This window comes from Vicugna pacos, chromosome 6 (genome assembly GCF_048564905.1).
Source record: "Vicugna pacos chromosome 6, VicPac4, whole genome shotgun sequence".
Taxonomy (NCBI): domain Eukaryota; kingdom Metazoa; phylum Chordata; class Mammalia; order Artiodactyla; family Camelidae; genus Vicugna; species Vicugna pacos.
In genome coordinates this window covers 70,794,490-70,808,169 of record NC_132992.1, presented here as the reverse complement: position 1 = coordinate 70,808,169, position 13,680 = coordinate 70,794,490, and the positions used below count along the sequence as shown (strand labels likewise).

Here is a 13,680-nt window from a genome sequence, read left to right as displayed (position 1 = left end):
ATCTGCCTTCCTAAAGATGAGGCAATAGAAATTCATAATTTCTTGGTAGAATGCCCTTTGTTTTATCTCTTATCAGTTAGCAACTGGTAGTGATGTTTAATCCAATCCAACAGTTACAGGCTGGGTTGAATAAAAGGTAATATTGTCTAAATTCCAAATGGAATTAAAATATAATCACAGAGACTCCTAAGTTTTCCTTATATTTAAGGAAAATCACTCTTAAGAAATAAAAACTAATCAGAATTGTGTTGCTCTAATTAGAATCAATTTATTTGGCTACTTGCTACTCAGAAGAATTTCTTATTTCTTAGATGGAAAAAAATCTGTACAATTATGTTCATGCTAGTAACAGATTAAAAATTCAATATTTTATTTTCTTTTTGCTCTGATGTGGCCTCATTTGAAATTTCTCAGATTTATATTGTACTAACTGATCATGTATAATAAATTACAAATAAAACGCTCATAAAAAGAAAACCTGGCTTTTTTTTTTTTATGGTACCGTACTTCCTTATAATGCCTTTGTCTGCTAGCGTATAGTTTCTCAGACTTCCCATCTCTGTCCAAAGCCAAGAATTACATGGTCATTATATTTATTCTTACATAAAGGATAGTATATATTTTGGCTAGGCTATATATTTCAAAAGGCAATTTATAGGTTTTCCACACTAAAAGAGGCACACTTGTGCATTTGCATTAAGTATAATATGCCTTCCTTAGTGTGGATATTGTTATTAAAATGTCCATGATCTCATACTAATGTTGTTACAATTTCACTGGATCCCTCAGAGCTCCTGGCTAATAGAGAAAAGAACTGGGACTTAGCAAGAAACTGCATGGGGAAGGGGAACAGTTATGTGTATTGTTTGGTTAGATTACAGACGCCTTACTATGTCAGACTCTTGTGATCCTTCCTGAATACTGGGTAACACCAGTTCACCAGAGGAGTCAAAGATTGGCACTTGCTGGGTGATGAAAGTTTGATCTTGAAGCTTACTTTCATCCCTGCAATAATGACAAAGTAACAGACTTATCAACAACTATACACACATGGAACTTGGTTCAGAACAACAGACTTGTTATATTACTCTCACTCAGTTCTGGTGTGCATATGATGCCAACAACAACCACTGTGATCAGGCTCACGTTCATTGCTTTGTCAAGAGAGCTTACCCAGACTCCTGTGTTTTTCCATCATCAGGAACAACATAGTCTGGAACTGGAGGTCTAGAACTCTGGCTGTATTTCCTGTGGTGGGTATAAGTTAACAGTGAGGCAGTGTCTCCTTATGCCCTGTACTTCAACTGCATTTTAAAACTGCTAAATGGAAATGCCTCAGTTGGATGGGCTTCTTATTTTCAAAAATGAACTTTTACACACACATAGAGGTAGTATAATATTAGGCAAGTTAATTTAAACTTATATTCTCTTAAAGTTGAGACATGTTGAACTTAAGAGATGGAAATATTTATGAAGATAATCATGATGATACTCACACAATAGCTGTTAATGGTGAGAGGCAAGGTTGAATCAGTACTGACCAAAAGCAAAGCCAAAAAATCCCTTTCCCACAAAAAAAATCTCAAAACACAGGAAACTTGCCCAATGGAGATAGACCCAGTATGAAAATTTTCCCTTATACTTTGGAAAGTCTAGTTTAAGAACAGGAACTAAACATCATTAACGCAATACTCGAATTTGAAAGTGAGCTTAACAGAGTTACAAAATGTATAGTTAGTTGATTTGCCAGCAGATAAAGACACACCCCACTCCTAAAACTTGTCCTCAATTAGGTGCACAAGAAAGCAGCATAACCCATTCAAAATCTGGCTATATTAAATAGTCCAAACATAATGACTAATTTGACAATGAGAAGTACATGAAAAACAAATGTACTTTATAGATAATGCTGGTGCCTGAGTATAGCCAGAGTGATTGCCGATGCATTGAAGGTTATTGGTTACACTCCTTTGACTTAGTTCAATCACAAAGAAAAATATTGTACTGTTGGAGTCACAATCATATACAACCAATTGAAATCTTATCAACTTCTTAATTATTCCATTTGCCTTGGAAGACCTTTTATCATCTAATTCTTCCCCATCTGGTTTGAGTTTTCTCATTTAATCTCATCTCCATCCCAACATTTCACCATCCTATTCCTATCTTAGTTTTCCTTCATCCAACAGACTTAGCCATCATCCCATTACGGCCAGGTCCAAGTTCACTGCTCTTGTGTGAAAGATTTCACCCAAATTCCTTTGTTTCTCCAGAGTTGAAAACAACAGTGTGGAACTTGAGGCCTGGTACTCTAGCTGTATTTCCTGGGGTACAGAAAAGTCAACTCACAATGAGACACACATTCAGTACCTACAGTCTGGATTCCACCCCATCTCTTTAATAAAACTCTTTGAAAGGCTACCAGAGACACAAAGCCATTTCAAAATGCTCCATCTTCCAGTTACTCTGTAATTCTTTATAAACTCTCCTCTTTTGGTTGTACTCTTCTTTTTGTTCTCCTGTTCATCAGTTGTGGTTATTCCTAAAGGTTCTAGCCTCAGCCTCTATTCTTGTACCTTCATCTGCTCTCCTAGACTCCACTACCAGTTTTCACTAAACATTCTCAAACTCCCTCCGTAACCTCTCATGTAAAATCACTGTTTACAAATGCCTTAAGTATTTTTCACTTCAGTACATTGCTATCATCTCTGGGTCAACACTGAAAATACAACTTCGTGTTTCTTCTGTCTAGAATGTTTTTTCCTTCCCTCTTTTGTTCCAGTCTACCTTATAGAAATCAGCTCAAGCTTTTACTTACTCAGAAACTTTCCTGATCTTCTCCGTTAGGTCAGATTCCCCTAATCTAGGCTCTCTTATCTCTATATACCACTACTTAGAACCCATGTCACAGTTGTACTTTTCATTTATGTGATGATTTGATTATTTTTCTTCCCATGTAGACCATAAACTCCCTGAAATCAAGCATGTCTTTATTTGCTCAACACTATATCCTCAATAAATAGTTGGCACTCAGTATATATACTAAATGAATTAATAGATGGATTAAATGAAATTTAAACACTTCCCTCACCCTGGCTTTCCAGATTTCTCACTTGCCTTTCATACCACCATTCCTTCATTTCTTAAGCTAAAAAAGTTGAACATTTACTCTTCCTTTTCTTTATTCCTTTTGTCCTTTATCACCAAGTCCTGTTTCTCATTCCATAGTGTCCCTCAGTTTCTCACCTTTACTCCAACCGCCCCGACTCTTGCCTAAACCCCTCACCACTGCATGCCCAGAGTCGTGCAGCAGCTTCTGCTGGTCCCAACTCTATTTCTGTCCTCCAGTCCATCTTACGTTTCACTGTGTTAGGTTCACTCTGTGAACCCTTCCAATGAGAGAGTATGAGAGTAAGGCTTACTGCTCTTGGTATTCCTTCAAGGCAGAGAAGAAAAAGTATGTTACTTTACTCTAGAATCCATAATAGCATAAGTTTAGGATTTTCTGCATAGTTTTTTAAACTCATCATAATTTAATCTATAGATTAAATCTTACTTCTAACTACTAATTACTCTCTAGCATCACCAAGTTTCCTCAAACCAGGCAGTTTTTCCTCAATGTTCCCTAAATACCCTACACCCATTTCTACCTCTGGGCTTTTTCTCTGTCTGCTAAGCCCCTTGCATGATGTGCCCTTCCTGCTTTCTCTACTATACCACCGTCCTACAGGGTACCCCACAGAGCCACCCTTTTTCAGTCTTCCCTGACTACTTTAGCCCACTGACATTGTCTGAACTCCCATTATACTTTATTGTGCCACCTAATTTTTTCCTTGTTATGCTTGGTTTTGTTTGGGCAACCAAATTGTAAGCTCTTTGAGACCAACGGCAATGTCTCTTCTTTTAAATCCCCACGGTACCATGGTGCCATGCATTTAACAAGCAATCAATAGTGGTTGATTTATTTTAGCCACTTTATAGTTCATTACCAAGGTTATAGTCACTGATAAAACATAGTGAAAAGAGAGAGTGAAACTCATCATTAAAAAGAATTATTGGGAATACCCATGGATTTCGGTTTTCCTTTCTAGGTCTTTTTCTTCATATTAGAGATTCCCTTGATTAATAATCAGCTTTAAAATCATTTATTTATCTTTGCAGGCCAGTACAACCTTAACAATTGTTATGCTTCTCTTTAGTTACCACTCCTTCAGCTGAGCAATGCTACACCTTCTTAGCAAGCATTACCTTAAATATCTAAGATTAATGGATCTTCCCCACTTTAATTTTAATTCCTCTTGCATTTTTGTGCTCACTTACACATTTCCCATTCTTTCTCTCTGGGAGTTGCAGTAGCTAAGCAGTATGACCATTTTATATTTTCTGGTCCTTTCCCATTCCCTTAATTCTAAGTTAGAATATGTTCATTGTTCCTATGTGGTTTGTAGGTTTGATAACAACTTGGTATTTCACTACTGAAATAGGGAGTTACCTAGGAACAAAGCCATTCATTTTTGCAAACAGCAACCTCAAGACTTTCTCCTTCTGCTCCCAGGTCAAATCTCCAATATCCACATTTCCTTGAAAATCTGTCCTAAAGAATTTCAAAGAAAAAATATGGTCAAAGTAAGCATCTCTTCTTTTTTAAAAATATAAAATATTCAAACATGAGAAAAGAGAAATTCCAAACCATAACTGAATATTAAGAGGTTTCCAAATGTAATGACTCCAAAGCAAACTATCTTCATTACAAAATCACTAAGTTAAAAAGGATATCAATGTGTTGGCCAATCTGAAGTGTTGTGTAGTCATCAAAATGAAAATAAGAAAAACTACAACAACATGAAAAAAATCTGTGCTCAAACATTAAGCAAATAAGCAAAGTAGAAAGTTGTAATGCAATGTTATCTACCCAAATACACACAAAGACAAAAGGAACAAGAAAAAAACATTTGTTTGGTGAAATTATTGATAAATTCCTTTTAGCACTTCTTTAGTATTAGATATTTTGCTATGAAAATAGAGTGATAAGAAGTAAATTTATAAAGTAGCATGTAACTTATCTAGTCTGTTTCTTATCTCCAAATAAGGCTGCATCTAAGCCTCCCAGGCAGGTACAGACTGAATCCCTTAGAAAAGTTATGGTATAGATAAGTCTACTTGCTAATTTACAAAAGCTGACTGACATGCAGATAGAGTACTAACATTGTACAATGTAAGAAATACTTTTGCATTTGGGTCATTTGGGTTTTCCTTAAGTTTAGGTTTTGCCTTATGACCACCATGGGCTTTGGTTGTCCTTCCCCAATCTGCTTCCTAAGCAAATAATGTAATATTTTAACTACCATTTCTGCCTTCCTGGTAGAGCCAATAGGACACTGGGGTTAAGGTGATAAGTTGCTCAGAAGGCAGAACAGGAATAACAATGTGGAGAATCATTTTATGAACCTTACTTTGAAAATTTATATACCACTTAATATACAGTACATTTAAAAACATGAAAGAAACTGCCTTATGTATGGTAGGGACTCAACTTGCTTGACTTATTAAATAAAAAAGAAACTTACAGTGACTCTCTTGGTAATAGAAGTGTTATTACAGACTTCTGAATATGGCAAGAAAGTAAAAAAATTATAATATGGACATTTTTTGAAGAAGAGTCTTATCTTTCAAAAGCCACTGACCATGTCCAACCTTCGCAACAGCTATATAACTTTAAAGAACCCACAAATTAGTCCATTAAAAAATAATTTAAAGCAGAAAGCACATTTGGAAGCCCTCTTAATAAAATGTTAAGTACATAGTAGTAGGGAGTCCTTTTAAGTTTCTCAAGGCCTTTGAAGAATCTAATTGTGTTGGGATATAAAAAATTTTTTAAGAATAACGTTTAAAATGCACTATAATTTAATCCATGGTTTACAGGGGGAAAGGTATTTTAACAGATAAAAATGCTAACAAGAAAAATCATTGTATATAGTCTACAACTGCCTCAATAATTCTACTTTATCATAGTGGCAGTAGATCTATACAGTGTATTTCAGAACTCTGTGGGGACTTTTGGTTAATACAGTGATGAGGGGGCACTACTGGGTGTCCTCCAATCCATAGGACAGTTCTGTATAATAGAGTTGTTACAAAGAAAGTTGTCCTCTTTCATTTTTTGATTTTTTAAATTATAGGTTTAATTAGATATTATTACCTATGAATTTTATCTCAGAATAGTAAAAGGAACACTACAAAATATTTGTGGAAGTGTGTTTATCAAAAATGTTTAACTTGAATCTAATCAAACTTTTATAATGAATATATAGGAAACAAAATAAAGGAACATGTTAAAAGATATTACGATGACATTCAAAATGGAACAAGTAATCTAGTCCTTTTAACAAGTCTGTCACACAAAAAGTGGGGGGGGGCATATTAAGGATACCTACTAAGCCCCACACACTATGCTAAGCATAGGGGTTACAAAAATAAGTAAGGTAATTCCTCTTCTCAAGTAACTTACTGAGTAATCTATTCAGTACTTAGATATTATCAAACTGAACTTTTCAGGGTTTTTATTTCTCTAGAGAGCACAAAAACAGCAGTACAGAAGATAAAATTTTAAAGCAGTATTAGTACCATTTATTGGCCTCCATAAGATCCTGGTTCACACTATTGGTGCTGTGCTCTCTGCCATCAAATGTTCGGATTTTGGGGTATTCTGTTCTTCCTGCACATGCCTCTCTCATTTTAAAGTTGAAAGCAGCTTGTGCTACCTGTTTATAATGCTTCCTGCTAAATAGGATCTGTTGCTTTACTTGATGTAGAGCATCTAAAAAGAATCTTTCCACTTCTGTTCTCTCGTCTAGTATGTTCTTGGCCAGCTTCTTCACTCGATTCATTTCCCTGTTCTTCATCTGAAGAAGTTGCTGCAGCTTGAAAATTTCAACCTGACCCGCTTGGTTCTGTATCATTGACTGCTGCTGCAGTTTTAAAACTTCAGTCTCAAACTCTTTGGTCATACAACTCAGGGCATTCTCCAAGTTCACCACCTTCTTCTGGAGAGTTTGGATTTGTGATCTCTGCTGGGTAAGTTGCATTATCTTTTCCTTAACCAACAGATCATTGATCTCCTAAAACAGAAAGATGAGAGAAGTGAGAGGTTTTTTTTTTTTTGATCAATTTCAGAACTTAAAAGTTCTTAATTTCCATTATTTCATGAGATTTGAGTTTGATGCCAGCTTGAAATGGTGATTTTTTGGTATTCTGTGCATAAAGAGTAAGAAACATCAAGAGTCACTGTCTGGACTTACAAAGGCCATGGATTTTGCTAATTAAGAAAGCATCCTTCCTCTAAAATCCTGAAATTATTCAATATTTTATATTATCAATAGGATATTCTAAAATCAGTAAGACTATACAGTAAAACATTAACAACTACATACTGGAAGCTGTAGCAGTCTGCTAGCTGCCTATTCCAATGTCCATTTTCCATTTCCTCCTTACTAATAAAACCCCAACTTTATTCAGAAAGGCAGTAAGCAACTGAAAAGTCCCAGTTTCCCTTGTAGTTCAGCAAAGCCATGTGACTAAGTTCTGATCAAAGGGATGCAAATAGAAACTGGGCAGGACATCCAGGAAGACCTCTAAAGGAAGGGGCATATTGTTTTCCTTCTTGTCCTTCTTCCTTCCTATTGTTTGAGTAATGGCTAGAGCTCCAGCAGCTGCTGGGGGCCATGAGGCAACTCCAAGGATATAAGCCATATGTTGCAGAACAAAGTGAAGGAACCTGGGTCTCTGTTGACTTTGTGGCACCACCATTCCAGCTCTGAATTGCTTACCTACAGACTTCCTTTAGAGGAGAGAATAAACCCTTACATAGTAAAGCCATTGTTGGCAGAGCTTCTACTCACAGCTGAGAACCTATCCCTGAGTGATTCAGGGACCAACTCTAGGGAAAGTAAAATAAATAGCAAGGTAGTAGAGGACAGGAGTTAATTTAAAGTTCTGGTATATTATTTATAAAGCCAAGTTGAAAGTTTCTTACAAACCATTCAGTATTAACTTCTCAGACAAGAAAAAATACATCATCCAGACAGAAGAAAAAAGGTCCTATTGTCATTATGTAACATTACTATACTCAGTTCTTAGTATTCACCAACCCATTCTTTTTTAAAAAGTTAGGAAAGAAGATCTAAATGAGAATGGGAACCTTTTGCTGTAAAAGGAAAGTCTGAGTCTCTTGCAACTTCTGGGAGTTTTTCTGTAGAGCATCGGCTTCCTTCAGGTGGTATGCAAGAGCTTTCTGGAGATAAACATTTTCTTTAAAAACAGTTCTTCCAGCATTGTTCAATTGCCTGAAATAGATATAAGATCCCAAAACACAGATCTGAGTTTTAGACATTACCAAACTGGAATAACTGCTTTATCCCTGACATTAATAATAATGACCACCACTTATTCAGCCTATGGTGGGTATTCAGTCATTAGGTATGGATCTTAAGAACTAAGTTCTCACCAACGGGAAAGTAAAAAGTACTGTGTTACTTCCAGTCCAAGGCAATTAAGAGCAGGCATGAGTTTCCCATGCTCTCTCTGTCCATGTGACCGGATGTGAAGAACAGGATGGAAGCAGCCCAGGTTCCTGAATTGTAACTGGAGTAGAGCTGCCAGACTCTTACTGGATTGTTACATAAGAAAGAAATAAGCCATTGAGACTTAGTTTATTTAGTAACACAACACAGATTAGTGTTACTTTCATTAATATACCTCATGGCAACCCTGCATGGTAGCTATCATTAACACCATTTTTAGATGAAGAAATTTAATTTCAAAAAAGTTAAGAAATCTTCCTATAGTCAATTCATATACATGTTGAGATCCAAAGTGTAACTTCAAAGCCCAGGTTCTTCCTCCACACCATGCTGCTACAAAAAGGGTGAATGGAAAAGGGGTGGGACATGAACAGAAAGAAATAGTGAAGAAAAGTAAACCAGAAAACTTGAAGAAATCAAACCAGGAGAGAAGGGGGTAGACAACATGATAAGAACAAAACAGACTAGCAAAGAGGTAAGAAAGGCTATTAGAAAGAAAAAGGAGGCAGCAATCTCTTACACAACAGCTTCATGGTGGGCTCTATCTGCCAGCATTATTATCTTCTTTTCAGCCTCTTGTTCTAGACGGTGCTAAAAAAAAAAATAGGCTGTTTTAATAGAGAGTTACATTTCTAACCACAAATTTTACATATCAAATTTAAGTATGTATCTTATAATGTCAAATAAAACACTCCTGTCCACATGACCCAAGGCGAAGTACTCTATGTACTAGCGGAGGAGCCAGCAAAGAGGATAGTGTGAAAATAGGAACCTAAGGGTACCTCCCAGTTTCCCCATTAAGGAAGCAAAATGACATATATAGAAATAAAATCTACATCAGTATTGGAAATTTCTGCTAAATACAATATGATGAGAATCATTTATTTATTCATTCAATAAATTCCTATTGAGCACTAATAGTGTACCAGATGTTTTAGATACTAGAAATCTTGTAGTGAATAAAACAGATAATGTTCCTGTTCTCATGGAGCTTATATTCTAGGATGAGATCCAAATAATAATAATAATTAAAATGTATAGAGCATTTACTATGTGCCAGGCATGGTTCTTCACATGTATTATTTACTTCTCACAACAATGTAATTAGATACCTATGAATTAGGTACTTACTGTTATCCCCAAAGACAAGGCCTGAGGAAACTGAGGGAAAGAGGTTAGTGACTTGCCCAAAATCATATAGCTAGTAGATGGCAGAGAAGGGATTCATATGCAGGCAATTTGATGCTATACAGCCTCCTTAACAAGTAAACAAGTAAGAGAATGAGTAGACTGTAATAAGTCTATAAATGAAATAAATGGGGAAATGAGATAGTAACCAAGGGAAGTAATTTTAGATTGGGGCTTAGGGACTATCTCTTTGAAGGAATGACATTTGAGCTCTGAAGAGTAAGAATGAGGATACGCCAGAGCTAGAGGAAGAACACTTCAGGAAGAGGGAAGAGCAAGCACAAAAATACCCGGGTGGGAAAGGGTTACATGGGAAAACAAAATACCAGTAACCTGAGGAAAGTCCTTTATATAATCAGGTGGAATATGCTGAGGTATGAGATGAATGAACAGGGCTTACTGGAAAGCTCACTGCCATGGACCAGCAGCACTGGGGCTCAAACCAGAGTAGGAATTTCTATCTAACCATGAAGTTTGTACCTAACATGGAGAGGCAGATACCACGGTGGCTGGCCAGCCCAGCACTCATTCCCATCCTCCTTTTTCCTTCCCAACTTCTACCAGTGACTAGAAAAACAATGGAAAGTTGATGTCTCGGAATACAGATAAATACACTTTGTTCTAGTACACAAAATATTTATCAGTTAGTGCAAATGTGCCGTACCTTTTCTTCAAAAAATTTGCCTTCCAATCTTCTAAGAGTCTCCTGATGTTTCTGCTCTGTGTTCCTTAAATCCTCCTTCAGCTAAAATTAAAATAACAGAAAAACCAAAAATGGTCAACAGGAAAGGGGCGGAGGTTGGAGCATATTCCTAGAAAATTCTCAATCAAGAAATATTTTCTGTTGTGCATTACCTCTTAATCCTGAACACACAAGAAAATTCCATGTCCCTCCCTCTGAGTACCATATTTCTCACAACTGGCTATAGGTTTACGAGATCAGAAAACCTTTCTTAAAAGGTTTTCCTGAATAACAGTTCTTAGAACATTCAGATAAGTTATTATCATAATCATATTTTCCAAATATCTTCATTTTAAACATGTGGACTCACAGAAACATAATATTAAGAATTGAAAGGAACTTAGGAGTCAGACTATACAAATCTCCCACCTAATATAGGAATCTCTTCTATGAGAAAAGTATCACTAATTCAGATCTTAATGATTCACTAAGCTGCCCTTTAAGAGCTTCCATTTTTAGAAAATTCTTCCTAGTATTAATTTAAAAAATATCTCCCCATGATTCTCACAGATGGATTCTTCTAGCCTCTAAAACTGTATCAAATAAAAAGGACATAAAAATCTTCTAAGCAAAGAAAATTAAAGCTATGATCCTGAAGGCTATACCTACTAGCAAGAACCGATCAGACTGAAATAGGCATGCTCAATCTAACATTCATGCCACAAATAAGACACTAGAGAAGGGCTTTCCATCAGACAGACCAGAGTTCAACTATTACCTCTCTCAGCTACCAGCTGTTTGGGCAAATATCTTCTCCAAGTCTCAGTTCTCCAGTGTAAAAAGAGGATAATAATAGTAGCTATCTCACAGGGGTGTGGCAAGGATTAAATAACAAGTGATACATGTAAAGTACTTAGAAGAGTAACCATGTAACATAAAGGTTAGTTATTATTATGTCTAATATTGCCTTCCCTTGTACTTAACACTTTTCCTTACTGTGATCTCTGTTCTAACTGTATTAAATCTCCATTTGATCCATATCATATGAGCTCTTTCAGATGATCTTCTTTATCCATGTATTTCTTATACAGTTTTAAAAAATGGCCTCTTACATTGTCAAAGATGTTTAAAATTAATATCAATACACAAATTTATGGAAGAGTCTACCATCCCAGTAGGGGGTGGTGGACATTTCATTTTCCATTGGGCTCCCTCAAAAATCTATAAATTAATAAATAAATCTTTTGAAAGGTAATTATGCAATGCTTATCAAAAACTTCAAAAGTTCATGTTCTAATTTAACCTATAAATTCCACTATAACTTCTAAGAAGTTATCCTAAAAACTAATTAAAATACAGAGAAAATACTCTGTTACTTAGATGTTCCTCAGTTTATAGTAGTAAAAAATTAGAAAGTCCAAATGTCCAACAAAAAGGGACCAATTAATAAGTCATGACACATCTACCCAATGGAATTCCATTCATCTAGTCAAAAGGTTTTACAGAAAAATACGTAATGGCATTGAAAAGTGTTCACAATATATAAAGTGAAAAAATCAGGTTAACAAACAATTTGTACATAACGACCTCATTTTTGTAAAAATAGCATATAGATACTTTAAAATATATTTATGCATAGCAGAGGGGAGAAAAGGAAAGACAATACAGCAAAATATTAACCATGGTTACCTCACGGGGGTGTAGTTGTTGGGAGGCTTTTCATTTTCTTCTTTATAGGCTAAATTTGATGAAATGTGTATTATCACTTTGTCAAAACAAGAAAGACTAAAAAAACTTATTTTAAAAATACTAACTGCAACCTACCAATGTATACTACTTCTGTTAACCAGGTAGATAGAAATCATTTTTTCTTTGAATTTATGCTTTTAATACCTTTGGATAATCTAAATTTAATTAGCCTCTTTTCAATTTGTTGAATAAATTCTATATGCACAGTATAATAAATTTTCTTCCTTTTTTCCAAGTTCATGGGCCCCACATAGGCCTTAATTCTTCCATATTTGAGATTCTACAGAACCACCTTATTTTTTCCCATAAAGCCGGTGTCTTTTACCTTTGCATTTTAAGTCTTCCTGGACCATTAGCCCTCTTTGAAAGGTCTGAAATCTATTTCTCCACTAGGTGGCAACATTGTTCTTTAAAAAAAAATCACACTAAGTCCCAATAGAAATAATTAGTTATTAATTCACTTTCAGACTGTATACCTACACCTAGGATGGCTATTTTGAGAGTTCCTGAAAAGTTAAGGAACTTAACTTGATTCAATCTGTAGAATTTTCATATAAAACAAAACTAGATATTCTTTCTAGAAAACTTTCTGGCTTTATTGAGGAATTGCTGGCAAAATGTGTATTTCAGGTGTACATCATGATGATTTGGTATATGTATACATTGTAAAAGGATTCTCCCCATATAGTTAGTAGAAAACTTGATATTCCTTTAATTACATTTTAAATAAAAGATCTGCTCAGCATTTAACAAAGATTTATTGAGCATTATTGTGTATTTGTATTTTGATGAATACAAAGGACAGTACTGTGGATACTTCAAAGAATTTACTGTCTAGCAGGGGAGATAAGACAAATTATAAATATAATATCAAGATAGAATGGGCTAAGTGGTATAAAAGAAATACTAAATTCTATGGAAATACACAAAAAAGAAAATTATTACTTTTTTTGCTAATAATCTTTAAAATTGTTTTCACTTTTTTCCAGCTTAATTAATATCTGATATTGTGAACAGTGTGTTGATTTGATACACCTAAATATTGCAAAATGATTACTACTGTAGCATTAGCTAACACTTCCATCATGTCACAAAATTACCATTTCTTTTTTGTGATGAGAACATTTAAGAGCTACTCTCTGAGCAACTTTCAAGTATATAATACAGTATTATCAGTTATAATCACCATACTGTACAATAGATTCCCAAGAACTTGTCAATCTTATAACTGGAAGTTTGTACCCTTTGACCTACATTTCCCCATTTCCCCCCTCCCCCCAGCTCAGGTAACCACCACTCTGAGTTCAGTTTTTTTAAGATTCTACATGTAAATTATATCATACAGTATTTGTCTTTTTCTCTCTGACTTATTTCACTTAGTATAATGCCCTTAAGTTTCATCTGAGTTGTCACAAATAGCAGGAAGAAAATTATTACTTTTAAACAGGACTGTGGGGAAATCCTTATGGATAACATGAATTT

At 35.2% G+C, this 13,680-nt stretch overlaps 1 protein-coding gene across 3 annotated transcripts in view; it reads right to left on the bottom strand.

Annotated features, from left to right (window-relative positions):
- BBOF1 (basal body orientation factor 1) overlaps positions 1 to 13,680 on the bottom strand; it is a 44,254-nt gene that overhangs the window by 15,254 nt on the left and 15,320 nt on the right. For 2 of the 3 annotated variants that reach the window (XM_072963403.1, XM_031679227.2), the window contains exons 5-11: positions 10,432 to 10,512; positions 9,100 to 9,170; positions 8,198 to 8,342; positions 6,625 to 7,118; positions 4,493 to 4,594; positions 1,174 to 1,248; positions 891 to 1,005 (exon numbers count right to left, since the gene is read on the bottom strand). In XM_072963403.1, the coding sequence (XP_072819504.1) occupies positions 891 to 1,005; positions 1,174 to 1,248; positions 4,493 to 4,594; positions 6,625 to 7,118; positions 8,198 to 8,342; positions 9,100 to 9,170; positions 10,432 to 10,512 (1,083 nt within the window). Of the gene's footprint in view, positions 1 to 890; positions 1,006 to 1,173; positions 1,249 to 3,246; positions 3,437 to 4,492; positions 4,595 to 6,624; positions 7,119 to 8,197; positions 8,343 to 9,099; positions 9,171 to 10,431; positions 10,513 to 13,680 lie in introns of those variants that run through there. The other variant, XM_072963404.1, reaches the window with a different exon arrangement.